Here is a 27,155-nt window from a genome sequence, read left to right as displayed (position 1 = left end):
GGCAGTAAAACGATTAAAACACATCAAAAGAGAAGACTGTTAAGTCTCTCACTATCCTCCTCATTGCAACAAACAAAATGGAGATGTGAACTTCCACCAACTCTTTAGTTCCTCATTTGCAACAACGTGTTGAGAGAAAACAATTCACTTTTACTACATATTTATGAGGTATATATGTATATATATTATACCCAAATGGTATAATATACAAAAGCAATTACACAGATGAATAGAAATACAATTATAAACCTCTTGACACTTAGTGTAGGATGATGTAACTACTTGAGGTGACACTTAATAAATTCCAGTGCAATATGATTAACACATAAACCGCCTGCTTGTGAATCTTTATTGTGGAAATCAAGAGGGAGGAACCAAGCACAGGAGGCGCCCGTTATTTGAACGTGTTATTAAAAGGACCCTTTTTGTCATATAATTACTGCTGTCACACCGCGGTGAAGTTGTCGGGTTTGTTTTATTTTGTGTGGTATTTTGGTCTCGTCATTTCCTGCTTTATTTTGAAATAGTAACTCTCCGCTCGTTTCAAGTCACTTACCCTTCTTCATGTGCCACCAGTCTGATTGTCTTCCCTGATTCCTGTTTGTGTCCACCTGTATGGAAGTAAATCTGTGTCATCAGGGGTTGAAATAAAAAGGTGATTGAATTTCTAGCACTGAATATTTGAATATTTATGTATTAAATAATGTATCTGAATGTTTTTCAACATTAAAATACTGCAAAAAATTCAACCTAAAAAAAATCACTGTTACAATATTCAGCCGCAAAAGAAATGACGGTTACAATATTCAGCCCAAAAAATTTAGCCGTGAGACACCAACATCCGGGACACTAAGGAAGAGCAATCGATTCTAAATTCAAGATCAGGAGCGTGCGTCAAGCTAAAGGATCGAGCACCCAAAACACCTTCGGCTTCGGATTGTAGCCATGTCCAATAATAACGGGGCTTTAACTCTTCTGTCTGATTACCGACATTCTTTAAAATATCTTTCTTCTTTCTTGAAACAACTTGGGGGTGAGTAAATGATGACACAATTTTTGGGTGAACTATCCCTTTAATGAGCACAAACCCCTCTTTAATGTGACACCAAACAACATTTACCTCTAATTGTTGAGATACTTCCCATAAAAAACCTATACAAACAAATTACTCACACAAAAAGTCTTGATAATATATATATATATATATATATATATAATATATATATATATATATAATATTTAGAGTATTCACTTGCCGTAATATTGCACATTGTTGATATTGGAAATTCAGAAGAAACATTAGAAAATATCTAGTTATTTGAATATACAGCTTTCAAAATGCAAAGCGGGTTTTTAACCCCTAAATAACATACATTAGCGACCTCTTCTAACGTGTAACTCATTGTGGGCGAGTAATAATTAAAAATATAATGGCATCATTTACTTTTTTTTCTAGAGAAGAAGACCCGTCGACCTTATGAGATTTAAATGTTTACATTAGAATATCCCAAGTTGCAATTGAATAAGTGAATTCTCAGCTCTGCTAGCTACAAAACTTGACTTTAGCTAACTGAGTGCAGTAACTTTTAAGTGACAATTTGACAAATGACAACCTGACACTCAGACTTTATAATAGCAACAACCGACAACAATTATGTTTGTTGCCTTATTATAATATTCATTAATTGAGGTAACTGTTAAATCGTCATCATCTTGGTTGTGGCCCAGCAAGGCCCACACACACTATCCTCATGCACCGCCCTGATTAACACCCCCTCCCTGTTCATGTAGCTACCTGCTTGCTTACCGTTTCAATGACACTCCTGCTCACTCTGCCCCTCCTGGACTTCACTGTCAGACTCAGACACCGCTGCACCTTCTGCTCTGCTGCCTGCGAGCCGCGAGGGAAAACTGCAGACAGTCTGATGAGAAGAACCACAAGGCTTCTCAGAATTATAATCATTGTTTCTCTTTAAACATTAAAGATGTGTTGCTGTAGGTTGTGTGATGTATGACATCATGTTTTAATTCTAATAAGTTCCTAAACTGCAAAAACAAATCATTTGAACTAATGTAGTGGACCTGTGCATTAGTGCATGTGATGAGGCCCTGAGCAGGTGGTTGATATTCAGGCGATGGGCAGCATCTTCATGCTCCTTCATCTGTTCTTTGTATTTGAAAAAGTAAACATTTATTTTAATAAATTAAAATAAGAAAATTCTACATGATTTAGCTAACATTGTGTTTGAAGAGTAACCAGGCAGATTTACATGATATTAATATGATGACATGATAGTGTAAACATACAAGGTATAAATAGGTGGAGTTTGAAACTGGATTTAACAACTACTCTGCGTGTGAAGCTCTTTGACAAATGGCATCATTATTACTATTAGTTTTTAGGGTAATTATATAATATATTACTAATTACATTTTCTCTTTCATTATCTACAGCAGAGTTCCATCCAGATTTCTGACGTTACACAAACATACATACAGATGATTTACTGGAAATCGTGAATTCTCTTTACAAAGTATATATAGAATGTGCAACATCCGGTGTAATTTTGAGCCTTATTTTGCTTGTAGCCTGATGCTATATTTACCACCTTTTATTTGTTCAACTATTATCCGAGTGCAGCACTGGACAGATTAAATCCTGCGATTGCGGAGCGAGTTTTCTCAGGTTTAACAGGTGTTCATTTCCTTAGTGATAAGATGTGGAACTCATGATTGGTCCTTTAAAATTCCATGTTGCTTTTAGTTTGGCTTCAGAATTAGTAATGAAGTCGTTCATGAACAAGGTTTCCAAAACATGTGCTTTTAATATTTTTGTGAAGTGGCAGATCATTTAGTACCCAAATAATAGTATAAGCAGTGATTTGGTATAATTTAAGCAGATAATGATGAAGTGCTCTTGGAGTAAAGTCTTGTCGGAAAATGTAATCCGTGAAAGTGTTTCTAAAGGGATCGATTAATTGATCAGGAGAGAGGCTTTACTGCGCCTCAGCACCCTGCTGCTGCCGTCCCCTCATTCAGCGCTGCCCACCAGTCCAAACGGCCATTTTAGATTTCACGGCTGCGCTTCACGCGCACAGAAAGACACCGTGCACGCAGACAGGGCTGAGGGAGAAGCACGCGAGAGGAATGTGATGTAGGACTCTAGACCCCTTCGCAGTGACATGGGAAACTCCTGTTTTGTAAATGCACTGGTTTGAAGAAGCGTCGGGCCTTTTGAGGCAGAATGGGGGAGGGGTGAGGAAGGCAGTCACGTTGGAGAGGAGAGAGAGAGAGAGACGAGGGAGGAGAGAGGCACGGCCTGGGCATCGTTTGCAGTGCTCGAGGAAAGGCACGCGGACGAGGGGATTGGTCGAGGGAGAGCGTAGCGTCAGCACACCGGGGGGGGGGAGGAGGATGCTCCGCTGAACTGGGTGGGAGTGCATTCGCAGGGAGTTTGCATTAGAGAGCTCAGCCATTATCAGCTGCACACGGAGAACAGGGGCTCCTCTGCCGAAATCCTCCTTCTTCCACAACCGGTCCGCTTGTCGACCCTTCTCTCCCGCCCTCAACTCCCCTCCCCCTCCCTTTCCCCCCCCGACCCCTCTCAGTCTGCAGCCATGAATTATCTGCGTCGGCGTCTCTCGGACAGCACGTTCATCTCCAACCTGCCCAATGGCTACATGACCGACCTCCAGAGGCCCGACGGCGCACAGCCGGCTCCACCTGCGTCCCCCACCCCGGCCCGGTCTCCCACCACCGGGCCCACTCCCCTGGCCACCTCCCCCGCTCCCGAGAGGAAACCCCCTCAGTCGCAGTCCACCGGGGCGGGCTTCTTCAGCTCCATCACCAACGTCGTCAAGCAGACAGCTGCCTCGGCGGGGCTGGTGGAGCAGACCCAAGCCACGACATCCAGGAGGTTCAAGGTCCTGCTGGTGATTGACGAAGCGCAGCAGGAGTGGTAAGACCTTTCCGATCATTTCTTTGTGTAAGTGTGTGTGTGTGTGTGGGGGGGGGCCTCTGTGTTGTCGTTGCATCGTGATTCCCCTGATGTGGCGGTGAGGGAAAGGGTTAAAAGAGCCAGCGCTGGAACAGCGGAGGAGGGTGGGCACCGCTGCTGTGGTTTGATTCGAGCGTTGGGGTGATACGACGAGGCAGCCACTGCTTAGGGGGACACGGTGCATTGGCTCTCAGCAGCAGTGACATTCACACCAAGATGTGTCATTGTGTCGGTGCACACGTCGGAGAAAGAGAAAGTGGAAAAAGAAAATGCACGCACCGAACTGAAATAATTCATTCTTGACTTCATTATAAATGGATGTTCGACGCGTGGTGCATCAGTGGGAAAGGTATCTGATTTCTTTGGAGGCAGTGCAAGTACTGCAGTGCTTCCCCTCCATCGATGGGGTTTCCCCCTGCTCGCTGACAGCGGGTCACATGACCTGCCCTGCACCGACATGCGGGTGGTAACTAAGGAGGCCATTAGCTGATCTTTGCAGAGGGACGCAGCACCAGCACCGTCCCCACAGTTATATTTCATTGGACCATCGTGTCATTAACACTGAGGACACCGGGGGGGGGGGCGTTGAGGCATTTGTGCCGTTGCGCTTAATGTCCTGGGGTTATTTCGAGGTAGCTTTCAGCAAACGTCTCCATCACTCGACCGTGGCACAGAACTCAAGTGCTCACAGGTTTTGGGGACGGTCTTCACGTTGAGACGGATGTCTTATTGAAAGGTAAAGAGGATTATCGTTTTATCCCCAAACACTTGTTTGCACAGCTGACATATTTTCCACAGCGTCGTGCGTGCTGCAGCTGGACCTCCCACGTGTTTGCCCAAATTCTATTGAATCAACGGACATCTTTATGCATCACTTTGGTTGCCTTTTGTAAAAGTGCAATACAAAAAACGCAACACATATGAACCGGCATGACAACAAGAAAATGAGACTTATCACAAACAAGGAACTATGTTTGACTACTCATTGTATTACACGTGGATTTAGTGTTTTTGTGGGTGGATTGGTTGTCTGTGTGAAATTGAGGGAAAAAAGGATTTAACATGAAGGATAGAGAGGGAAATAATAAGAAAAGTACACAACGACGCAGGGGTCATGGCATTATTGTCTTTAGTTATTCATATACAGCACAGAGGAGCTGACCTCCACACTCAACATCTGAATATCTGGTATTCAGACCTGAAGGGAAATGAACTAACGGGCCGTCGCACTCGGGATCCATCTGCGCAGGTCGCCCCGTTGTGCTCACACGAGTCACGTCAGGGGTTAATGCAGCCGTGGCCGTAATGGCTGCTCTCATTTTACTCTGAATAAGATGCACATATACGGCGAAATTTATGTTGAATCTGAGGTGATTGTCCCTAAACAACAAACAAATAGCAGGATATATCGGCCTCGCTGAGTCAGGGGGTGTTTGTGTGCGTGTGTGTGCGCGGGACCATCCATCTATACGACAGAACCGTGGATCCATACTAACACGATCAGCCCCTCGTCTGCGGCCCGGAGGCCGGCCTTCTGATTCTCGTGTTGCGCATTTCCAGCGAGAGGAAAGAAAGCAGCTCGTTTAAGGGAAGCGGAGTGCAGGGCGGTTCTGACATCATAAAGGCAGAATTTAATTATAAAGAGAATTGATTGCGGTGCCCAACCCGACGTAATCCAACCTGCCTGTGAGCTCGTCATGGAGTCCACTTTAGAAACTGCTTCCTATGTCTGAGTGCTGCATATATATTTCATGGCTGCTCCTCCCTGGTGTGGGGAGATGAACATGAGGCCTGTATTGTTTTGGTTCCTTTTGTACAACCTTTGACCCAGTGGTTGTAAGTCACTGTTTTACTCAGAGTATTGTAGGTCTGCTTTGTGCACAATTTAGAGTTGTGCATGTGTGCGTGTGTGTGTGTGTTAGAAAGTAGTACCACTGTGCAATGAGGGTATTGTGCTATTGACCACAGTGTAATAAACAAATATCACCTGGATGGTTCAGGGGAGAAAGAGTCAGATAAAGTGCAGGCGTGTTTGAAGCGCCACACGCTTTGTATTCAGGTCTCACAGAGATTATTTAGCTGTTGGCAAGCTGCTGAGGGGGAATGTGCCTTTGTTTCCGCGCAGCTCTTCGCTGAGTACCTAGTGTCCTCTGTAATGTTGGCACGCCTCCTTTTTTTCGTTTGGCTCTGCCATCAGCATCTATTTTTCAGTTAAAACGAGTCAAATCCCAGAAGATATATCTGTATGTAGAGAGACAGTGCTTTCATATTTTATCAGGGAGATACAATTGTAGGTGTTGAAAAATATGTTTTCCTTTACTTAAATTCTCCTGTTGCACGTGAGGAATTGTGAATGAGATGCTTTAATTATTCCTCACCAACATGTACAAACTCATAGAAATATCAATATCTTTATTTCAACAGGGACTTTTTTGTGTGATAATTAACTATAGGGTGAAACATGTGAAATCGTAGTGATGCCACAGATGGAGACAGGCCGCTCTCCCAAGGCTTCCCCGCAGGTTTGCTTTATGTCCGGGATGCTGGGCTATAAATTGCTCCTGCGACAGAAGGAGCAGATGTTCCACCGCCCTACCCACCAGACGCTTCTTCTCGCCAAAGGCCGCTCGCTTTAAAAAAGGGGCGTAGAATCCTTTTTATTCGCTGTTTGAAATAAGAAAAACACACAGGGTGGTTGGGCTGTTTTTAAAACACTGCTCAGGTGTGAGAGTCTAACAGATGTTAACGTACCGAGCAAAAGGAGAAAGGATTTCACGGTAACAAGATGTTTTGGCAATTTGAGAAACTATGTTTACTCACTATTAAAATCACACCCACCTTTTGTCTCCTTTGGTTCTTCATCTCATTTAATTCCAGAGGACCTTCCAAGTGAATGCTTAAAGTGACCATGTCAGTGAGCGGTTAGCGATCCAACGTCGCATTCAAGCATCGCAAAGTCCGAGGCCTTTTTAAGGTGTTTGTGCTTTGGAAGCACTCGGTCTACAGCGCGTTGGCCCCCGGCGTTCATCACAGTGCAGACTAGGCTTTTCATTCTCTCAGATGTTGGAGCGGCAGTTCACATTTTAATGCTTGTTTTGCTCTGGAGCCAATTGGTTCCCTGTGCCCCAATTAAAAAGCCAATGAATTATTCAGCTAAATTGGCAGGGAGTGCAGGAAACGTGACAGCGGGGTGATGCAAACCGAGAGGAAGAAGAAGTGAGGACACACCACAGCAGGGCATCTCCATGCATCAACACTACCACACTGACATGTGGACATTGTGCAAATCCTGTTTCTAAAAGAGAAGGGTTTCATAATGTCCTTCAACGCCAGTTTAAAAGCTGCACTGCAGCACATGGCTGTTAGTTTAAGTATGAGCACTAAGATGTGGAAGGGAAACCACAAATGAACCTTGAATTGAAGGGAAGAGTACGTGTTTGGATCAAATTTAGTGTATTGATTGTTACTAGTTTCTCCTGCCATAGATTATGTCGTCAGGAACGGTAAAGAAAACAAAATGAAGAAATCCAGACATTGTGTCATTTTTTTTCTAAAGAATAAGGAAAGACGCTCTATTTTTAAAAGTGCTGAATCACAAGTCACGGAAAGTAAAGCCATTTTGTGTTTTATGTTCCCTCACTACATGGTCCTAGCGGTGGCAGTAAATGCATTGGTGTGTGTGTGTGCGCTGTCGACGGCTCTGCCTTAGAAGACGACGCAGCCTGGAAAAGTGTTAATATTAATATCCTATCGCCATCATCGATGCCAGTTAGAAGGGAAGACGTGTTAGAGAGGCTGTGCATCAGCGGTATGAAGAGCGGCCTCCTGTCTGCTCTGTGTAGTCACCACTGAACATTCATATTCCGCTCATTACTTCAGCGGAATCCGTATTCTCTTCTTACATCGTTTCTGTTTCTAACCAGGGCGAAGTTGTTCCGGGGAAAGAAAATGCACGGGGATTACGATATCAAAGTGGAGCAGGCTGAATTCAATGAGATCAACGTTGTGGCTCATGCCAACGGGACCTGCATCGTCAACATGCAAGTTCTCAGAAATGGCACCAAGGTTATCAGGTGAGACGCACACACACACACAAATGAGCTGTGTTTCCACCCATGGGGGCTGACTGATTGATCCCTATTACTATCCTTCATTTCCCAGGTCATTCAAGCCAGACTTTGTCCTCATCCGTCAACATGCCTTCAGTATGACCCAGAATGAAGATTTCCGCAACCTGATCATCGGCCTGCAGTACGGAGCCGTCCCGTGCATCAACTCGCTGGAGTCCATCTACAACCTGTGTGACAAGCCGTGGGCGGTAAGCCCTCGGCAGCTCCATTCATTACACATGTGCTCCGGGACCTGATTCATTACAAAAAAAGAACAATGCATTTTACCTTTTTGTGTGTCCAGTTCGCCCAACTAATCAACACGCACAGGAAACTGGGTGCAGAGAAGTTCCCTCTGATTGAGCAGACCTTCTACCCAAACTACAAGGAGATGGTGAGGACCCTCTTTTCCCACTGCATCCAAAGATTGGTTCCAAATGCAAGACTAAAGTATGAAGCAGGATACTAAGCCGGGACTTTCTTACTTCAGGTGACCATGCCGTCATTCCCTGTTGTTGTGAAGATCGGACATGCCCACTCCGGCATCGGAAAGGTAAAGAGAATTTTCTCCTTGTAGTTGTATGAAAAGATGCATCAATGCGTATTTCTGTTTTCATTGGTTCATTGATTATGTTCTATTAATTTTAGCCATTTGTGTATCATCCAGGTAAAGGTGGAAAATCACAGTAAGTTCCAGGACATAGCCAGCGTCGTGGCTCTCACCCAGACTTACACCACCACAGAACCTCTCATCGACTCCAAGTACGACATCAGGATCCAGAAGATCGGCACCGACTACAAAGCCTACATGTGCGTACAGTCACGCTTGACCTGTCGCACCTTAACAAGTCAACGAGAGAAGTGTTGTAATGTGTGTGCTCGGCATCCCGCAGGAGAACCTCTATATCTGGCAACTGGAAGACCAACACCGGCTCGGCTATGCTGGAGCAGGTGGCCATGACTGATAGGTGAGTGAAGACGAATCGAATGGAGACACAGCTTTGCACACATTTGCACAACGCGTGGAGCTGGCCCGAGAACATCCGATTTCAGCGTGTCAAAGGATTATTTTAGCACTCTGCCAGGGGAGCAGGTGATAACTGGAAGAATGATGGGACAAGTTAGCGAGCTCTGAGCTAATGTAGGCCAGGTGCTACTAAGCAGACGTAGTAAGTTCAAGCACTATACAGATATAGTACTCCACAGCTTTGTGATGCAGACAACAGCCGCCACCAAACATGCTTTCGAATGATTTTGCTTAACTTTGAGAAATGCCTTTTGCCTCTAACATACATTTGGACGGGATGACAGTTCCCACCCTTCTCCCTCAGATGCCTCACTTCTGTCTTCATTAAGGCTCAGCTCTTTTGGTCCGGCAGCTTGTAGAAACCTAGTTCTTGCCTCTTTGCCATGTAGGCAGAGCATCCCACCGCACAGCAGCTCTTCTGCTAGCGAGACAAAAGAGACAAGGAGGCACCTTCACACAAAGTCCCTGGAGAGCCATGGATTGTTGTCCCACCATCGCCGTAGGCGGGACTTGAACACAGTCCGTCTCTAGAGAGTGGTGCAGGGATGAGGAATTTAGGACAAGTCCAGAAGTTTGCATCACCTTGTTCCCCTCAAGGTTAAGGACACACTACACCACAGTCACATGAGCTTGAGTGTATTTTCCAGGTTTTTAGGATTCCTGCAAGACCCCCCCCCCCAAATTACCTCAGGTTCATTGATTTTGTTGCATGTGAAATATTAGCAAGCAAATACTAGCAAGCAAATCCTGCAGCGTTGATCCGTTTCCTGTGATCAGCCGCGGCATTCAGAGCGCCGCATCTCAATGTGTTGGGACTGGTTTTGAGTCATGCGTTTTGTTCAGGTACAAGCTGTGGGTCGACACCTGCTCAGAGCTATTCGGGGGTCTGGAGATTTGCGCAGTTAAAGCCATCCATGGGAAAGATGGCAAAGATTTCATCACAGAGGTAGGGGTCTCCGATATTCCTGTTTGAAAGCTGTCCATGATTAAACCTGTTCCTTCGGCTCAAATATGTCCGTATGTAAAACAGTGAGTGTGACGAGGGGGTCTACTTCCTCTCTCTCCCCGTGGGGCACAGGTGGTGGGCTCCGCCATGCCCCTAGTGGGGGAGCACCAGGCCGAGGACAGGCAGCTCATCGCCGATATGGTGCTGGCAGAAATGAACCGGACGGCGGAGAAGGGAGCGAATGCCCCCCAGAGGCCCACCACCATACAGCCGGTATAGTAACGCCCGGAGAGCAGAAACAAGAGGCTCGTGTCGGTGTAGAACCATTGTCGATAGCCTTACGATGGGGCTTGGGTCGATCCCCTCTAACATTGGGCGAGGGAATGGGTACACCCAACCTGGATTGGTCGCCTGTCAGTTGCAGGGCTGACATGGAGACACAACCATTCACTCACCAATTTAGAGCAACCACTGAGCGTGTCTTCGGACTGTGGGAGGAAGCCGGAGCACCCAGAGGGAACCCGGGGAGGACTCCAAGCAGAAAGGCTGCTGGGTGGCTTTGAACCCATGACCTTCTTGCTGTGAGGCGGCAGTGCTAGCTGAACCCCCACACCAGCGCGCCGCTCTGAACGAGTCGTCTCTTTGTCACTTTCAGGGAGCCGGCCAGAAGGGAGAGCTCGTCGGCGAACCCGTTAAAAACGGCGCCGGGCATCCGCCTCAGGGCTGCCTGCAGTACATCCTCGACTGTAACGGCGTCGCAGTGGGTCCAAAACCGGTCCAGGCCAACTGAGTCCAGTCCGGGAGAAAGCGAGGAAGCCTCCCGATAACGGCGACGTACCTCAGCCGAACACAAGCGGGGACGTTTGTCTGTGTGTGTGCGTGTTAGTGGACGCCGACGTATCTAGGGTCAGATCTGGGTGACGTGAGCGCGGTGCAGCTGGGCGCCGGACTGTGTTTTTAAACTCTATGCAGTGTCAAATTGTACCGTCTACTCGTTGACCTGTTTGTGTGCTCGTATGAGTCGCTGTGTTTCGGTAGCTGTGTTTTTTTTATTTTATTTCGATGGTGTAAAAAGCAGATGGTGCCTACACTTCAGTGCTGCTCTATGCTACCTGTTGGACCCCAGCTATATAAATCTTTTATTTGCCTCAGCTCCATTTCTGTTTTCTATTTTGGTGTGAACCTAGATATTGTTCAAACGTGTGTGTACATATCAGTGTGTATACAGTATGTGAGCGTGTGGTGATTATTTTCATATACTAATAGATATTTATTTTTGTTTTGCATGATCGATACAAAGGAAGGTGCAAGTTAGTTATTGATCAAGTGGGATGTAACATCTGTTGCATGTTTTTCCCTAGCTGTGTTCCCTGTGATTCATGCATTGTGAATGTGTCATTAGAAATGCATATTATATGAGTTCAACAGGATAAGTGTATTCATTACCAAACAGTGTGCGCACACATACAATACACAATACAGTCATACAGTATGTGGCCTTTCTAAAGAGTAAATTTTACAACTTTATTGTCAGAATGTCACCAGAAAATACAAAACGTAGAGTGAGGATACTAATAAACGGGCATGTGAGAAATAGATCAAATTAGATTTATTCAAGATTTTATTACGTAGGATGTTGTGCAGGTGTCTGCACACGCTACAGAAATATATTTATATCATTTTTAACCAAAGAATAAATGACTTACTTTCAATCAGTCTTTGCACTACAGTAACCCACAATGTAAATATCCGTGAGGGGACTGTTATTACTGCAGTCTGTCACATGGAGTGTGCAATCTCACCAGAGCATTCCTGGGCGATTCTGCTGTAGATCACATTGCAGTGAGCTGATGCTGTATTCAACATGTCTTTGGCTGTGTTTTTTGTGTTTGGTTGTGTGTGGAGGCAAACATTACGGCTGATAATGAAAAGGTAATGTCTGCCTTCCCCCTGCCCCCCCCCCCTCCCCTCCAGCCCTCACACACTGGATATTGGATAGTGGTGGTGGTGTTGCCATGACAACAGTGCAATTCTTCGAGAGGCTTACTGCGGGCATGGGCCCATTCAAAGATGCAACACTTATACCATGAAACGTGCAATATACATCAATAACCTGTTTATTTTAAATTCAGATCTTCCGTCGAATTCATTCAAAAAGCTATATACATATAGTCGAAAATGTCACACAGGTAATTTCATACATACCCTAATACCCTAAATGGTGAAACAGCTAAAAAGCAACCAAATCAACTGTAAAAAGAAATGTGTACTGTTTTCCCAACAATTTATTGTTATTATAATATATGATATTTTCAGCAAGCTCTGTGTGCAATTCTTTTTCCCAAATAGTTTGAAGTGGCATCGTATCTGTGAGCGTATCCTTGTGAAAGCCATGCTTGAGGCTTTATGGGTGTGTTGTTCTGTTTAATAGGAATCATGCCATGGCGTCGATTTACAAGGGAGGAGCGTGCAGACCTTTAACTACGAAGGGCCATGATAACTTGCTAAATATATGTTTAAAACCAGTGTTTAAACTAAGATCAGAGTACAATATATTGTGGAAAAAAGAAAGTCCATTCAGGATATTTCCCTTCTGTCACTGGCAATAAAGCTTCCTTTGCAATAGTTGGTCTGTCTCCTCTTATGTGTGATGTTGTCATGTTATTTCTTAAGGAAAACACCACTCTTAACACATCATACACACTCTACTGCCTTCCAGTGCCTAAAGTGATATCTCTAGACACACATATTCACACTTCTCGTTTTTATTTTGCAGACTCCGGGTTATTGTATTTGCATCTATTAAAAATCAATCTGACGATTCAAACGTTATGAACATTAACCATCATGTTTTAAACTTTATTCTTCGCTGAGTCATCAGAGTTAACATCACAAATATCTTAAGGTGGAAGCCTCAAGGTTTTTCAGTGATAAACTATATATTATGTGTTTCTAATTTGTTGTCCGCTTCATTAACATTAATGAGGGGCACAATATGCCTCAAAAACACATTACATCACATATTTACTATCATAGTGTGTCCTCTCAATGTTTTCTTGTCTTTTAATTGAATAATTCTTATTGTCTGGAATGACTTGAAAACATACTGAATATATATATATATATATATATATATATATATATGAATATACAGCTGTGTTTGGTAGCGTTTACGCTACGGATGCTTTATTTCTCCAAACTGGGAAATATGTAAAGTCAGCTTATAAACTAGCAGTTAGCAAAGTTAAAGTGAAGTAAAGATTCCCATAGCGTTGTACCGTTAGCCCGTGCTAGCTTCAGGTAGCAGTACCGCTAGCAGCTAGCTGTGACAGCCCAAAGGGGTTCTTTAAAGCTGAATAGCGCTTGATATACAATTTTTTGCCAATTCCTTTGTCCTAGTGCTGAACATCTCATAGATAAAACCCTTTCAGATCAGCTCATGTTTCACAACTAAACTAAACTTGTGAAACATTGAGCTGAGCGTCTAACTTTTCTGTGTCGTTTACGAGGGTCATTTGCGGATCAATATTTTTTTTATTAGGTTTTCTCTTTGCTTGTTGTCATCCACTTATTCTAATTTGTTTGATAAAAAGCTGTGTTAATTGTAGAGTGAACACAGATTTTAAAAACCAGGCTAAAAGGTTCATGGCTGAACTCGGTTTGAAGGCCCAGAGAGCGAGCAGACGGGAGATTAGGAACCAAGAACAGCTGCAATCTGGTCGTTGACCCAAGCTCAAAGAAACCAACTCTTACCTCAGAGATAAAGAGGCAGGAACTCTACACAAAACCAACAACATCCCTACAAGCGGAGTAAAGCTCTGAAGACGACTCAGGTATACGTCGAGGTGGAACTTACACATGAAGCAGTAATTTTGTTTACTTGTCAGTTACACGTAATCAACACAAAATATTTTATGTGACACGTGGAGACAAAGCAGCAAATGAGGTTCTACCTTTTAAAGGGAAATTTGATTCGCTTTCTTGTTAAAATATTGATAAATAGTAACGAGGAGCCGCGGCTACACACGCTGTTGAGCAGGATAGAAGCGACGACTACTACAGCTCATCATTTAATACATTTCTGAATATGCATGCATTTGCATTTTAAAAGTTCAGTTAAGCGGTCTCCTTCACTGTATGTGTCGGAGGCTGTCTTTGAGTGACAGGTCTAATCAAAATGTTTATAATCGTGCACATATCCACGTACAAATTCTCCTAGTAAAATGTCTGATTGGTTTCTTTCCCCTGGCGGGGTGCCTACGTTCACAAGGGTCAAGCCTCAGCGCCGGCACTCACAAGTGGCCTCGACCCCTCGTTGACCCCCCCCGGGTAGATAGAATGACTAAGCAACTTCTTGGGGGACCTTAAAAATGGAAAGCCAACCCGGTACACATTCAGTTTCCTGCTGCCATCTACTGGTAGAGTTGAAGCACAGGAGGCCTAGAACAGACATAAAGTATATTTTTAGATGTGCCTTTAATTTGTCATAAAATTCCTGATGCCATTGAAATGAAAATCACAAGTTTTACTGTAAGTTAAAGTTAGTTTAGTTTCATGGCAAAAATACGCTGCCGTTTTTTATTATGTGCCAAATACAACAATAAGTTCCAATATCAAAATAATGGGTTGTATTGTCATAACAGAGAGAGTTAAGTAGCCAACGTGGCAGAAATCCAATCGATTGCTATGAGCCTTTTATTGATGATGTGTGAATGTGAGGTTGTTTGTCTCGGTCGGCCCTGTGAGTGACTGGCGACTGGACCTTTGGACTCTATGGGTTTCTTTTTTGCCAGCTTGCGAGGTTTGTCAGAATGCAGAAATAGAACAGAGAGACACACACAGCAAAGCAGTTGACTAAAAATAGTCGACTTGTGGTCAGCCGATGGCCGTGGTATCATTACGTTGCTCCACCTTTGATGACAGCAGCTTTATTTCGCCCGGCGACAAGGCTTTAGAAAATAGGGGCAAAAAACTGGCTTCAACTTGAAAGAGTCGTGAACTTAGATCACGGCAAATATTCCTTCATTTAACACAAGTTGCACTGAAACGAGTCCGGCAGGACGTACACGTTTCATGTTTACACTAAAACAAAAATACAACCGTCCCCTCTTCCCACCACATGGTCCCCCCCCTCTCCCCGAAGGACTGTTGTTGCACTGAGGGATCCCCCAGTGGCACGTCTGGACCGGATCCCCTGGGGGGGGTTACTCCACGTTGCCACGGCTAGCGCAAACATTTCACCCTGCCACAAACTCTTGCACATGTGTGGGGTTTCACCATGAGGCTGCACGACAAGAAAATATAACAATTTAACTTAATTTTATTAAAATATCGAATAGACAACTCTCACCAAGTACACATTAACACGTTTAACCTCCGGAAAGAGACAAAGACAACGAATACAAATTAGTTTCCAAATCATTTTAAGCATTTAAGACAACCGCCACACATTGATAAGAATGTGTTCGTATCTACGGATCATTTACTGAGCGCTACGAAGCCACTGTGGAAACCGTTCAAACGTAACCATTGCTTTTGCGAAAAATATGCAAATTCAATTTGATCTGCCATCACTCGTGCTCGCTGTTCGACATGCTACAGGTCCTCCAAAATAACCCTCCCCCCCCAAAAAAAAGAATTAAAAAAAAAAAAAAAAAAACTTACCATATCTACGCCATTATCATTTGAGACAATGCTAAATAAAGCTAGATGGATTACAACCAACCAGAGGAGGCGAGCTGTGTGGGATCTCAGGCCAGGCTTTGCTTCCTCTTAAAGGCATATAAGCTGAAAAAAAGGCAGCCGGATGGCAAAAAAAAAAAAAGGTGTGCTTCACATCACCAAACCCGAATCAAGAGAGACACGTCCGTCTTCCTCTCGAGCTTCCTTCAGTGTCCACTTCCGCGTTGTCTTAGGTAGGCGTGCGTGCGCGCATATTTACAAATGTTGCCAAATGCATTGCCCCCGTGGAGCCTGTGCATACTTCTTAATACATGCAGTGCTATGCATCCGACGCTCGCCTCTTCACGTGTTCTTCCAATTACTCACTTCCTTCCAAAAGTAGAACTCCGGAGCCCTTTCCTCCCCTCTCCTCTCCTTACTTATTCTGTTGATTAGCGCAATTTACGCGTGTACATTTTTTTTTCTGTCCACGTAGAGAATTTGTGGATATCTCCATACGGGGAGATGTGAGGAGAGGAGGAGGCGCGCTGGCTGAGTCTCTAGAAACAAGGCAGTCTGGTGGAGGTCAGGGTGCAGATGTTGATATCCTCGGTGTGGGCGGCTCGGTGCAGGGACGGCTCTGAGGTACTGCGGTTTATCTTAGGTAAGGCATGCTGGAGAAGCTCAATGGAGGACAAGATCTAAACAAAATAAACAAGAGACAGGTCAAAGATCAACTAGAGAAAAGCATTCTGGGTTTCATGTTGAGTTCACAGCTGCGCGGCGCTTCACCTGGGGGAAGAGGGGCCGCTCGTCTTTGGACTTCTTGATGCAGTCGGCCACCAACCTCTTCATAGCTTTGGGGCAGTTTTTATAGAGCTTGCTGAGGTCTGGGGACAAATAGCCTCTTCCCACCATGAAGATAATCTGAGAGGAGGGAGTCACAGACAGCAGCTCTATATTATAGGGTTGGAACTATTGATCCAAGTCAGTAAGCACGATAAATCCTTAGATGGAGGGGGGGGGGATGTTGAAGGGGACAAGCAGCTTAAACACTGCAGCCGCTGTGCACGAGGCAGCCGGGATAAATAGGAGCAGACCGTTTGCCTTCAATGGGGGGGGAGACACTTTGTACGCCGCCTCCGGACCATGTTGAATACAGACGCAGACCGGGTCATGTGGCCCGCGTGAGGACAGAAAAAAACAAAACAGGGTTGACAGGGTTGAGTTACGGGGTCTAAAATTAGGCGAGTGGCTCCGGGACGCCCGCCTCTGTTCCGTCTCGGGCCTCAGGCCAGCGCCACCGCCCTCCTCCAGAAAGCAGCAACCCGGTGGCTCCCAACCCTCCCCACCCCCCCCCCCCCCGACACCCGGGGCCCATTTTATCAGGTCAACCAAAGCGACCAAACGTGCGAGTTTGCACAAAGACGATTGCGGCACAAAAAACGGCAACTGGGACAAACGAGTCCATCGTTTAAAGTGTCGCCTGTTTGCGCCGCGGCGTTTTTAAACGGGTTAACAACTGGTTTGGGGGCGAAGAAACTCCACAGTACGCCGTAGCTTGGTCAGAAGTTGGCACAACAGGTAAATCCTGATTGGGTTCGTTCTCAGTCTCAGACATCAAGTGTTTTTAGACTGAAGCAAAAACCCCGAGATAGTGACATTTTAATTTAATTTTGCAGTACAGCTTATCCAAGGCGATAATTCCAAATGGGCATAAGATTTAAATGGGAAACTAATGGTGAGACTTTACCTGATCTCTGGTGGCTATCAGGGAGTACGGGAGCTCCCCGGTCAGGATCTCAAAGAGAACAATTCCATAGGAATAGACATCAGACTGGAAGCTGTAGGGGTTGTTATCCTGCATCCGGATGACCTCAGGAGCCTGCAGACACACAGACAAAAGTAAACGCGCCCCGTTCCCTTTCATTTCGCGCCTCGAAACGGACCCGTCTCATTTGCGGCGGTGAAAGGTGAAATGTTTAAAAGGCCGCGTCACTCACCATCCAGAGGATGGATCCGGAAGGCTGCTCCACCTGATGCGAGCCACTCCACCTGGCCTTCACCGTCGCCAGACCGAAGTCCCCGATTTTCACCGTCAGCCCCTCATGCAGGAAGATGTCTACGCCGCGGTCAAGGAAGCACAGCCGAGGACACACAGAGGCCCGACAAGCGCAGGGAGGCCGGCGCCCCGGGTGCTTCCGCCCGTCACACACTGAAACCACCCGATCGAAAGGATACTGTTGGACTTCATGTCCCGGTGGATGATGTTCTTCGCGTGCAGATAGCTACAAACGAGAATGAAAAGAAAAAAAGACGGCGATGATTCACGGGCACCCCCATCGTCAGCCGGGGAAGGGCGGGGGGGGGGGGGGGTGCTTACTCCATGCCCTGAGCTGTCTGCCGGGCGATGTCTATGAGCTGGATGATCTTGAAGTTGGTCTCCAGGACGTGAAGGTGTTTGTAGAGGCTGCTGCCTTCACACCACTGGGTCACAATGGCCAGATTGTCCTGCGTCATGTAGCCCATGAACAGCAGGATGTTGACGTGCCGCGTCTTCCTGCGGCCAGACACGCAGAAGTGGAAGAGGGAGAGGACACGATCAAGAGTTAGAAAAAAAGAAGATTCACCAAACCGCCGTCTGGGGCCATTTCTTACCTCAAGACTGCCACTTCATTCCTGAATGCCTGAAACTGCTCCGGTGTGGGGTCAGTCACCTTTAAAATCTTCACCGCTACGTCACCTACAACAGAAATACTCAAATAAGCTCCGAGCAGCTAGGCACCCTCATGAGGAGACACCCAATTATGCTCACGTAAATAATAATTTGAAAAAAAGACACTGCTATTATTGATTGTAAAATAAAAAGTCTTCCTCATATAAAAATGACAAAACCTGTTTTTTAATGGGCTTTTAATAATTAAACGTCATCTGATGAGACACATTTCAGAAAGAGACTGAATGTGACCTGTTGAAGTTTGTGACAGGAACTATGAAGACATCAGGTCAAGTATAAACTTAAGTACTTTTAGCTCCATTTGAGTACTCAAAGCGAAGCGGGTTTTACTCGGTTAGAGTTGTTTTGGCTTCTTGACCCACCTCCAGTATGAAAAGCGACATTGCCCGTGGTTACACCTGCGTGGGCCCCGCCCCCCCGTCTGAAGAGCATTCCTACCGTGCCATTTCCCTTTGTACACTGTCCCAAACGAGCCTGATCCGATGCGGGAGTTCAGATGCACTTCGCTGGCCTCGATCTCCCAGTAGTAGCTCGAGTCCCGCTTGTCCCGAGGCCTCTGCAGCAACAGAAATAAAAAGGAGGAACCGTTTATTAGGTATAAACATCCTAAACATGACCAGGTGGAACGAGTCTGTATTCTGTAAGGTTGAGTGGCTATTCACTACAACCACACACACACACAAAAACAGCAAATGACGAGTCAGCGCTTTTTTCAAATCAGCACGCAGGACTAGACAGTGAATATTCAAAAGACCTACAATTTTGTTTTTCTCGTGGTTGTTGAAGGACGGGGCCCTCTCCCGCTGGGCGGGCGCAGGCGCTTTGGACTGGGACCAGCCTGTGGGGCTCTGGCTGGGGGAACTCCCGCCTTCAGGAACACGGCGAGAGGAGGAGACAGCGTGTAGGGAAAACATTTACTACCCTCTGCACAATGAGATGTGTTATACGGTGTGTCAGGTGGGTAGAAGCGCCCTTCTTTAATGAGATGTATAAGAGTTCTCATTAGGCAAAATGACAAATACAACACACAGGTGACATAATGGGGATTATTGCTCACAAGCCTTAAGTCTTAAGTGTCATGGTGTCCACGACAACACATTAAAACTGTAAAAGCAATTTTGTTATGGACCATGTGCAGATTAGTCTTGAACAACCACCTCTACTGCATCCGTTTCATATGTTCATCAAATGTTATTGAAAGGCCTCAATGTCCAAAATGAGACATTCACATTTTTGAGGAAGAAACTAGTGCTGAAGGGAGGTGTGAATGTGAGGAAATGTGCTTACCCGAGTCGTGATCACGCATTGCATCCTAGAGGGAGGGGAAAAAAACAGGGTGTTCAAACAGGAAAGCGCACGGCGAGGTTTGACTCTCCTGAAGGTGTGATGCAGAGAAGTGGTTTTTGTTTTTGTCACGCATGCCATTCAGTCTGCACACAGAGCGCTCTGCTTTCTAACCTTTCCGGGACTCTCGGATGAGGCCTCGACAAAAGACTGGGAGAAGTGCACAATACCTACTTTCCTCTTCAGCCAGAACCTACGGCACCAGGAGCCGGGGGAGGCACTCAGGCGGTCTAGCTACTCCCCAGCAGGGTTCACAACACAACGGGCCCGGGGAGGAGCGCAGGAGGGAAAGGGACACAGTGAAGGAGAGTGAAGAAGGGAGGAGGAGGAGGATGATGATGATGATGATGATGATGATGATGATGATGATGATGATAATGAGAGGGCTGCCCAGCTTACTGCCGGGTCGCAACATAGAGAAAGGTATTCTACAAAAGGCATGCAGAAATAGTGATAATGCAAGAACCCGGGTGGTGAAAAGCAGAAACGGGGAGTCAACAGTGGTGGTGGGAGGCGAGGGGGGGGGGGGAGAACCACCCCGTCCAGGTGGGGGACTTAACAGAGTTAAGGAAGCGTGGGCCGAGAGACATCTGGAATGCATGAGACGTACGTAGGAGGGTGAGACCCCTCTCAGGCGGGGGATATTTTAGGAGTGGAGGGAGGGGCGTTGGGGGGTGGGGACACCGGTGTGTAGTTACCTCGATCACGCTGCTGTCTACGGGCAGGGTGGTGCTGACCATGTGGACGTTGGGCGTGGAGGTGGAGCGCTGCCTCTGGGAGAGCCAGCCGCCCGTGGGCGTGCACGGCGCGGCGAAGTTGAAGGCGTGCGGGGTGGAGTAGCGGTGAGCGGAGCTGTGGGAGGAGGGGGGCGAGCGAGGAGCAGAGTGTTAGTGGGACGGAGCGCCTGTTGGTTTGCGCCGCGTCGACACAAACGGCTTATGGCCACGCGGCGCGGTCCCAGAGAACAATCCCCCTTCTGGCAACACAGGACGGGGTTTCAAAAGGGGGTTTGGAGATCGCTCCGCGTGGAACAACTTGATACTTTGGGAGCGCCAACTTGGCAGCTCAGGGGGGCCTTTTAACCATTCGCAGTGCTCCTGAAACAACGGGCTCTTTTCACGCCCCTCGTTACATCAGCACTTGGACTGGTAAGCCCCCGTAAAGCCGAGGACGTCATTAGACAAACAGGGTTTCATTCCATTAGAACTACCACCGTCGAGCAGGACAAACGGCCGATGGGGACAAAGGGTCGCGGCTTCCTGCGCGTGCCGACGCATCTCCGCCCACTTCCAGTGGCTCAGATACAACTGAATGCATTTTTAATGAAGGGGTTTCCTTGTTCCATCTTTATAGTCAGAGGAGCACCCCCCCCCCCCCCCCCCCCCCCGGTAGCATCCCTTTAACAAAACAACTTGGCTTTGCAGATGTGGAAGGAAATGCATCAGAACGCAGGGTTCACACAGTTTTGGTAATGTTGAATGAATGTGTGTAACATTTGTTGTTTACAAGAACAGGCCTCTTAAAAAGAAGAAACGTCCATTTCGATCACTCCGGTCGCTCGATTCAGCGAAAGCGTATTCAAAAGATGCTCCTTCGTTCGCTCCCGCGCTCTTGGTATATAATTCATATTCTGATAATAAAAAGCAATAGGAGGATGAGTTTTACATCGGGAAAAAATACAAAACCGCCGCCTCACCTTGGGAACCGCGTCAAAGACTCCCTCATCCGCCGAGACGTCAGCGGGCGCAGCGACGGGGCGCCGCTGTCACCGGGCGCCGGACACAACCTGCAGACGCAGGGCGGACCTCGGGTTATCTCGCTTCCTCTCATCAGCGCTAATGGCGTGGATTTCTTCAATGATTTACCAATAAGATACTACTCTCAGCACGAAAATGCAATTCCATGAAAAGGGGTTCGGGTTAAGTCATAATAAACGTTTCTATGCAGACAACGGATTTGGAAAAGCATGTGTGCAACAAACTACATCATGATGTCATGCTCAGAAATGCCTCTTTCTTACAGGAGTTGTCTGATGTTGCTCCAGTCCACACACATGGTGGGCACTTTGGTGCTGCAGTGCTCGTGGAACTTGTAGCCGCACGTTTGGCACCGAAAACCATTCAAAAGAAACTTCTGGCAAATATCGCAGAAGGCCAGTTTCAGGTAGGTCTTCCGGACCTAAAAAGAAAGGACAGAAAACAAAGATGATAATGGCACAAGATGTTCATGTGATGTTTTAGCAGCGGCACCGACGCGGCGACTCGAGCGCGAGGATGTGGCGGGACGACGCGTCTCAGTACTCACAAAATTGTGCGTCGTCAAGGGGACGTGATCTAAAACCTCCACCAGCAGCTCTTCTCCAATCAGGGAGGCGGAGTCGGTGTTCCAATCCATCCGAGATTTTTTACTGTTCACAAGAGAAAAATCAAAAAAGGACGTGACCTGAAAGAAAAAACAAAAGCCAGCACGATGGGAGGGGGCAGGATGTCTCCAACAGCCCTGAGCTCACCTCCTCTGTCCTGGATGCAGCCTGAACACTGCGCAGCACTGAGGTTGCAGACCTCTCACCTTTAACGCTTTAATCAGGCAACTGTACAGGGTCATACCTGGTCGTACGTTCACCTGAGGCACAACAACAACAACAAAGTGTTAATTCCTCTCCTCTGCCCGGGTGTAAAGTAGCTCTGTCGGCCTTTAGTTAGCCGTGCTAGGGGGGGGGGGGGGGGGGGGGGACAGAAATCCACTGACCACAGTGCGCTGCTGGTTGGGGAGGTAGACGCGAATGGTGCTGCTGGTCTTGGAGTCGGGCATCTTGCTGTCGTCGGAGGAGCGGCGCTGGCAGGAAAAGCCCTGGACCGAGGTCGGCGAGAGGCACGGGCCCTCGAACGCCGAGTCCTTCATTCCGAAGCCGTTGCTCAGGGTCTTCCACGCTCCCTGGAGGTGCTCCATTAGTAAAGCCAAGTGCACTCAATGGTCTGGAGGGGGAAATAAAATAAATAAATAAATAAAGACCATGCATGAGTCGCTGTGCAAATGCTTTAAGGCTTGTGTAAGGAACCGACGGATGTGGAAAATGAGGTTAAGTGTGTTCATATGAAAGAAAATAAGTTCAGTCCATCATCTTCCTCAATCAAAAATAGACGTTAAAACATCCATCTTCTAAGAATCAAACCCTTAAAGTTTTGAAAAGTGGCTTTGAATGGCGTTCCTTTTTTTAGTCCCAAAAAGCCGACGTCGGCCGCAACAAATTCCGCTGTGTTTTTTTTTTTTTTTTTTACTGACAGGAAAAACAAAAAGATGGATTTGGGTTGTGTTGGCATTGAGAAGTTCCTTGACGCAATCTCTAAACATAATCTCGCCCTGGTGCACCTCTCCCCGTGATCCGGGACGCTCCAGGGTTGTTTCAGTCCCCAAAACCCTGCAGATGTGTCACGTGAAGGCAACATGTATGTTCTGGTCCCTTCAGTGATGTTATGCGCTGAATAACTTCTGGGCTCCGCCGTGGCGATATGACGTTACTAGTAGATTTAAGAATACCACGTGGGGGGGGGGGGGTTTTGAGGGTGGGGGGAGGAGAGGGTGTACTAGTACTAAAAATTGCTGCAGAACAACATAGATCTACGAATCCCCTTGGACTAGGAGAATCTGTGACCACAGTCGTGTTGTTAAACTCTGCAGCTTGAGACATACATTAAAAGATATTACAGATTTACATATAATACGGTATAATTAGATGGTTGGGTAGGAAAAGAAAAACGTAATACTACGATACTATAATAATGCTGGGACGGTTTAAACGCCACGTCTGTCATTCTTGAAAAGCAGTTGATGTGGCTTGAGGGGGGGGGGGAAAGCAACAACCGAAGTTTGACTCTCAAACAATTATGTTCCTCTTCTGCTTTGTTTTCCAACACAGATGAATCACTGAAGCTGCAGTTAAAAAGAATACACACACACACAAGTTTAGCAGATTCTTCCTTTTCAGTGCGAATACTTTATCAGTGAAAGTGCAAATGAACTCATGTGTGTCAACACAACAGGCCTGTTGACACACGGAGATGATTGACAGCCGGTTTAGTGGTTAGCTGTCACATCGGTGTGTCAATAGCACAAGAAGAAGCAGGAACATTCAAAACGGATGCTCTGATTTATCCATAAAAGAAGTACTAATAATAATAAAGAGTTCAAACAGACCATGAAAAGAAAGAAAGAAAGAAGGTCACGAATAATCAAGATTGCGATCTGCTAAGCTCTGCTAACAGGTCGGTCAGCTTTTAGGAGAAGATCGGTGTCAGCAGGTCGGGGGGGGGGGGGGGGGGTTGTTTAAAGAGAGGCTTTTTTTTTAACACGCCTTCGTTGGGTTCGAATTAAATACGGCTCCTGCCGAAATGCGTGGCTACGCTTGTGCGCTTTTGGTTTTTGCTTTTCTGGACATAAGGCCTAGCAGATCTAGTTATTGCTGTGACATGTTCTCCCGTGTAGGCCCCGGAGAGGCGAACTCTCTCCATTCAAAGCCCACTGGCTAGAGCGATGCATGCCGGGGGTCGCGCGCTCACATAGGAGCCTCCTCACCATTTTTCGCTTTTCTATAAAACAGCTATTTTTCAGCGACTAAGAGCCAGCAGGCTATGCGTATGTATGTGTGCGTGCGTGCGTGCGTGTGTTCGTGTGCTTACCAAGAGAAGTTAGAACAGTTGTGCTCCGCCATAACTTCGGGAAAAAGTGGCGTCGGTGACGTCATCATATTTGCAACGCATTCAAAGGAAAACGGGAAAGAAAAAGTGTCGAAAATGTTGCAGAGCGCGTGTGAGTGTATCAAATAATGGCGGATCCAGTAAAGTGTAGAAATAATCTTAAGACGTGAAGGTCATAGGCGGGTCTACTTCTACGAGCCACCACGTAAAAATACAAGAAAAGTTTTAACTATATAGCGAATCGTGGTGAAAGGGGAAAAAATAAAAAAAATCCGTCGGACCCTCAAAGTAGCACGACAAGGGGAAATTCTCAAAGCCCTGCGAGGCACTTTCAAATTAAAACTCCGAGGAGCTGCTTCTTCTCCCCCCCTTTCTCCAATAGGTATTTTGACGTCGTTCGGGAGAAGGTGAAAAGGTTTTGAGTCGGTGTCGTCCGTCCGACGCCAGTGATTGAAACAGGACCTCGCAGTCACAACAAGAGTTGCACTGCGCATACAGCGCACATTAAATCCCTCCCACTTTGGCGAAACCCTTTTTACTCTCTAAAAAAAATCATCTGCACGCGTTTTAAAGGGTTGGACTCGTGCTATATTTGGCATATTTGACATATAGTGTGTTTAAAGTCCTTTGACGTGTCCACTACGTCATAAACTTAGACCGTTTTTCTTCCCCGCAAAGTCAGATGCGTGTGACAGGTTAATGTATTTATTTAAAAATATACGTTTGTTAAAAATAAAATTTGCAACAGTATCTTTTGAAAAGAAAAAAGAAAAAGGTCCCGCTGCCGGTTTAGAATGAAGGAGTCATCCATTATTAACTCCTAGTGCGCCACCATCTGGTCATTTGAGGACATTGCAGCCAAACCTTCCTGATATCAACATTAGATTTTATATTATCTGGTCAATAAGACTCCACCTTTAGGATGGCTTGTAGGCTCCAGGAAAATGAAGGTAAATCGGAGTTAAACGCAATTTGTTTCTTATCCTTCAAATAGCCAGAAATGCAGCTTCTTCTTTAGTTAATGTGGGGTTCAAAACAGGAAATCAGGCTTAACCATTAGGCTTCGCCAAGCCCACGGCTCATTCTTCTGTCAAGGTGAGAAACCTCACTGCCTGTCCACACTCACCATGTGTTCACCATCCTCGTGGAGCATCGTGGGTCCCCCGAGGTGCCCTAGTTACAGATGGCTCATTGGTCCTTCTGAGGATGAAAACAGCTTCATCGACACCGTCCTGATGGGTTCAGCACACATTGTTTCCATAAAGCAGCAGCAGACAAATTGAGCTAAAAATCTAAGTCATTTCACTTTAATTCATCCCTAACTTAACACTTCCTTATTTTTCAAACAGATATTCCGTCCGACAAATAACTAAATGCCAAATACAGTTTCTGTGAGGTCGAAGGCAGGGCTTCGTCATTGTGGGGCGTCTTAAGGTACTCCACAATGCATGAAAAAGAACCACTGCATTTCAGTAGGAGTGGGGTAATGTTAGCGGTGTGTCTTTTAATCTATTCAAAATTCTCCAAAGCGGCCTTGGACAGTACCCCCTGTTGTGTACTAAAGGTTCTGAGCTGTAGAATAAAGTCCACTGGAAATAATATTTGCAATCTCAGAGCATTCCACCAAATCCACCTTAAGACTTAGATAAACCCATCTTTCCCACTTATTGATCCGACGGAGCACTCAGGCCAGTTAGCAGAGATGCTTGCAACTCCCATGGAATATTGTCTCTATCTGTCCACTTGTGTTCAAATCATGATGCAATCAGGACTGCGTCAGCGTTACACAGTCTGAGCACACGTACAAAGTTGTTCTTATTATGGCCTCTTAACACTCTCCGTCTAATTCTATTTTTGTTTTTAAGATAAGATCATCCTTTACAGGATTTACAGCGGCAGCTGCGGTTAAAGTGCAAACGAGAGACAGGGTAAAAAGAAATGAGTTTAAGCATTTTGCTTGTTTACCTTTGGGGCCATCATGTAGAAATGGTTATTTCAGGGGTTTTAAGACGTACAAAATTAAATAAAACAATCACTTCACAGGGTTTTAAATATACCTGTTATTCATTCAATTATTGTTCATTCTAAATATTGCCATCATCAGGGATTTGGGGCCTTGTCTTTCTAAAAATAATGGTGATTTTGCTTGTTACTCCAAAGTTAGAAAAACATTTTAATCTGTGTTTGTTGGAAGCACCACATTGAAAGTGTTTATTTGAGACCAGATACAGACATCTCAATTTAACTTGCTCTGTAAATATAGCTACTTCTGACACTCACCATTGATTTAATCAAAATATTACAGTAGATGTATTAGGAAAGCAAGGTGTACAGGGTTACTGAAGACTGTACAACCGTAGTGCACCAGATCCCATAAAAGCATTTCCATTTGTATCTAAATATATTTAATCAATGGTCTGCATTATGTTTACTGTATCTATCTTGTTGTTCTCACATATTCACATATCTTCTTTTTCTAGAAACCATGCTATGTGTTAGTATCACTGAACGTTTAGCACATAACATCCCCATATGTTTTCGTGAAATGGGAAAAATAAGACCAGTCGTTTTAAGGAAAATGACTCTTCCGTACCCGTGATTGGCTGATTCATAGAGGCGGTGTCCACACAGTCTGGTGTT

The 27,155-nt window shown here is 45.8% G+C and overlaps 2 protein-coding genes across 4 annotated transcripts; one reads left to right on the top strand and one right to left on the bottom strand.

The window, feature by feature from the left end:
* The first annotated feature begins 3,136 nt into the window (after positions 1-3,136).
* Positions 3,137-12,352, top strand: syn2a (synapsin IIa). Its single transcript, XM_037478310.2, has 10 exons — positions 3,137-3,958; positions 7,921-8,070; positions 8,159-8,315; positions 8,411-8,500; positions 8,597-8,659; positions 8,774-8,916; positions 9,000-9,074; positions 9,977-10,079; positions 10,212-10,352; positions 10,735-12,352. Exons 1-10 carry the CDS (start codon positions 3,618-3,620, stop codon positions 10,867-10,869), a joined length of 1,398 nt encoding a protein of 465 aa, XP_037334207.2. The 5' UTR covers positions 3,137-3,617; the 3' UTR covers positions 10,870-12,352.
* Positions 12,353-15,379: 3,027 nt separating this feature from the next.
* Positions 15,380-25,007, bottom strand: raf1a (Raf-1 proto-oncogene, serine/threonine kinase a). Of its 3 annotated transcripts, none has more exons than XM_037478271.2 (18): positions 24,498-25,007; positions 22,570-22,796; positions 22,331-22,443; positions 22,126-22,228; positions 21,842-21,999; positions 21,518-21,607; positions 20,520-20,673; positions 19,936-20,055; positions 19,765-19,789; positions 19,236-19,345; positions 18,916-19,033; positions 18,399-18,483; positions 18,124-18,300; positions 17,982-18,028; positions 17,744-17,862; positions 17,494-17,625; positions 16,533-16,667; positions 15,380-16,441 (listed from the first exon to the last, which is right to left on the bottom strand). In XM_037478271.2, the coding sequence occupies exons 2-18, from the start codon at positions 22,768-22,770 to the stop codon at positions 16,301-16,303; spliced, it is 2,028 nt and encodes a 675-aa protein (XP_037334168.2). In that variant the 5' UTR covers positions 22,771-22,796; positions 24,498-25,007; the 3' UTR covers positions 15,380-16,300. The 3 variants fall into 3 exon arrangements, with proteins under 3 accessions (XP_037334168.2, XP_037334169.2, XP_037334170.2); XM_037478272.2 differs by having other exon boundaries at positions 19,996-20,055; XM_037478273.2 differs by lacking the exon at positions 19,936-20,055 and having other exon boundaries at positions 24,498-25,006.
* Positions 25,008-27,155: the final 2,148 nt, after the last annotated feature.

This window comes from Pungitius pungitius, chromosome 1 (assembly GCF_949316345.1).
Source record: "Pungitius pungitius chromosome 1, fPunPun2.1, whole genome shotgun sequence".
NCBI lineage: Eukaryota > Metazoa > Chordata > Actinopteri > Perciformes > Gasterosteidae > Pungitius > Pungitius pungitius.
Note: the sequence above shows the minus strand (reverse complement) of the source record. Positions and strands in the feature narration are given on the sequence as shown.

Coding starts and splice junctions, on each gene's coding strand:
- syn2a (XM_037478310.2), top strand. CDS start 3,618: ATGAATTATCTGCGTCGGCGTCTCTCGGACAGCACGTTCATCTCCAAC. Junction 8,501..8,596: donor ACCCAAACTACAAGGAGATG/GTGAGGACCCTC, acceptor TTCTTACTTCAG/GTGACCATGCCGTCATTCCC. Junction 10,353..10,734: donor GGCCCACCACCATACAGCCG/GTATAGTAACGC, acceptor TGTCACTTTCAG/GGAGCCGGCCAGAAGGGAGA.
- raf1a (XM_037478271.2), bottom strand. CDS start 22,770: ATGGAGCACCTCCAGGGAGCGTGGAAGACCCTGAGCAACGGCTTCGGA. Junction 22,000..22,125: donor CCTTGACGACGCACAATTTT/GTGAGTACTGAG, acceptor CTTTCTTTTTAG/GTCCGGAAGACCTACCTGAA. Junction 17,863..17,981: donor CCGGGACATGAAGTCCAACA/GTATCCTTTCGA, acceptor ACCGCGGCGTAG/ACATCTTCCTGCATGAGGGG.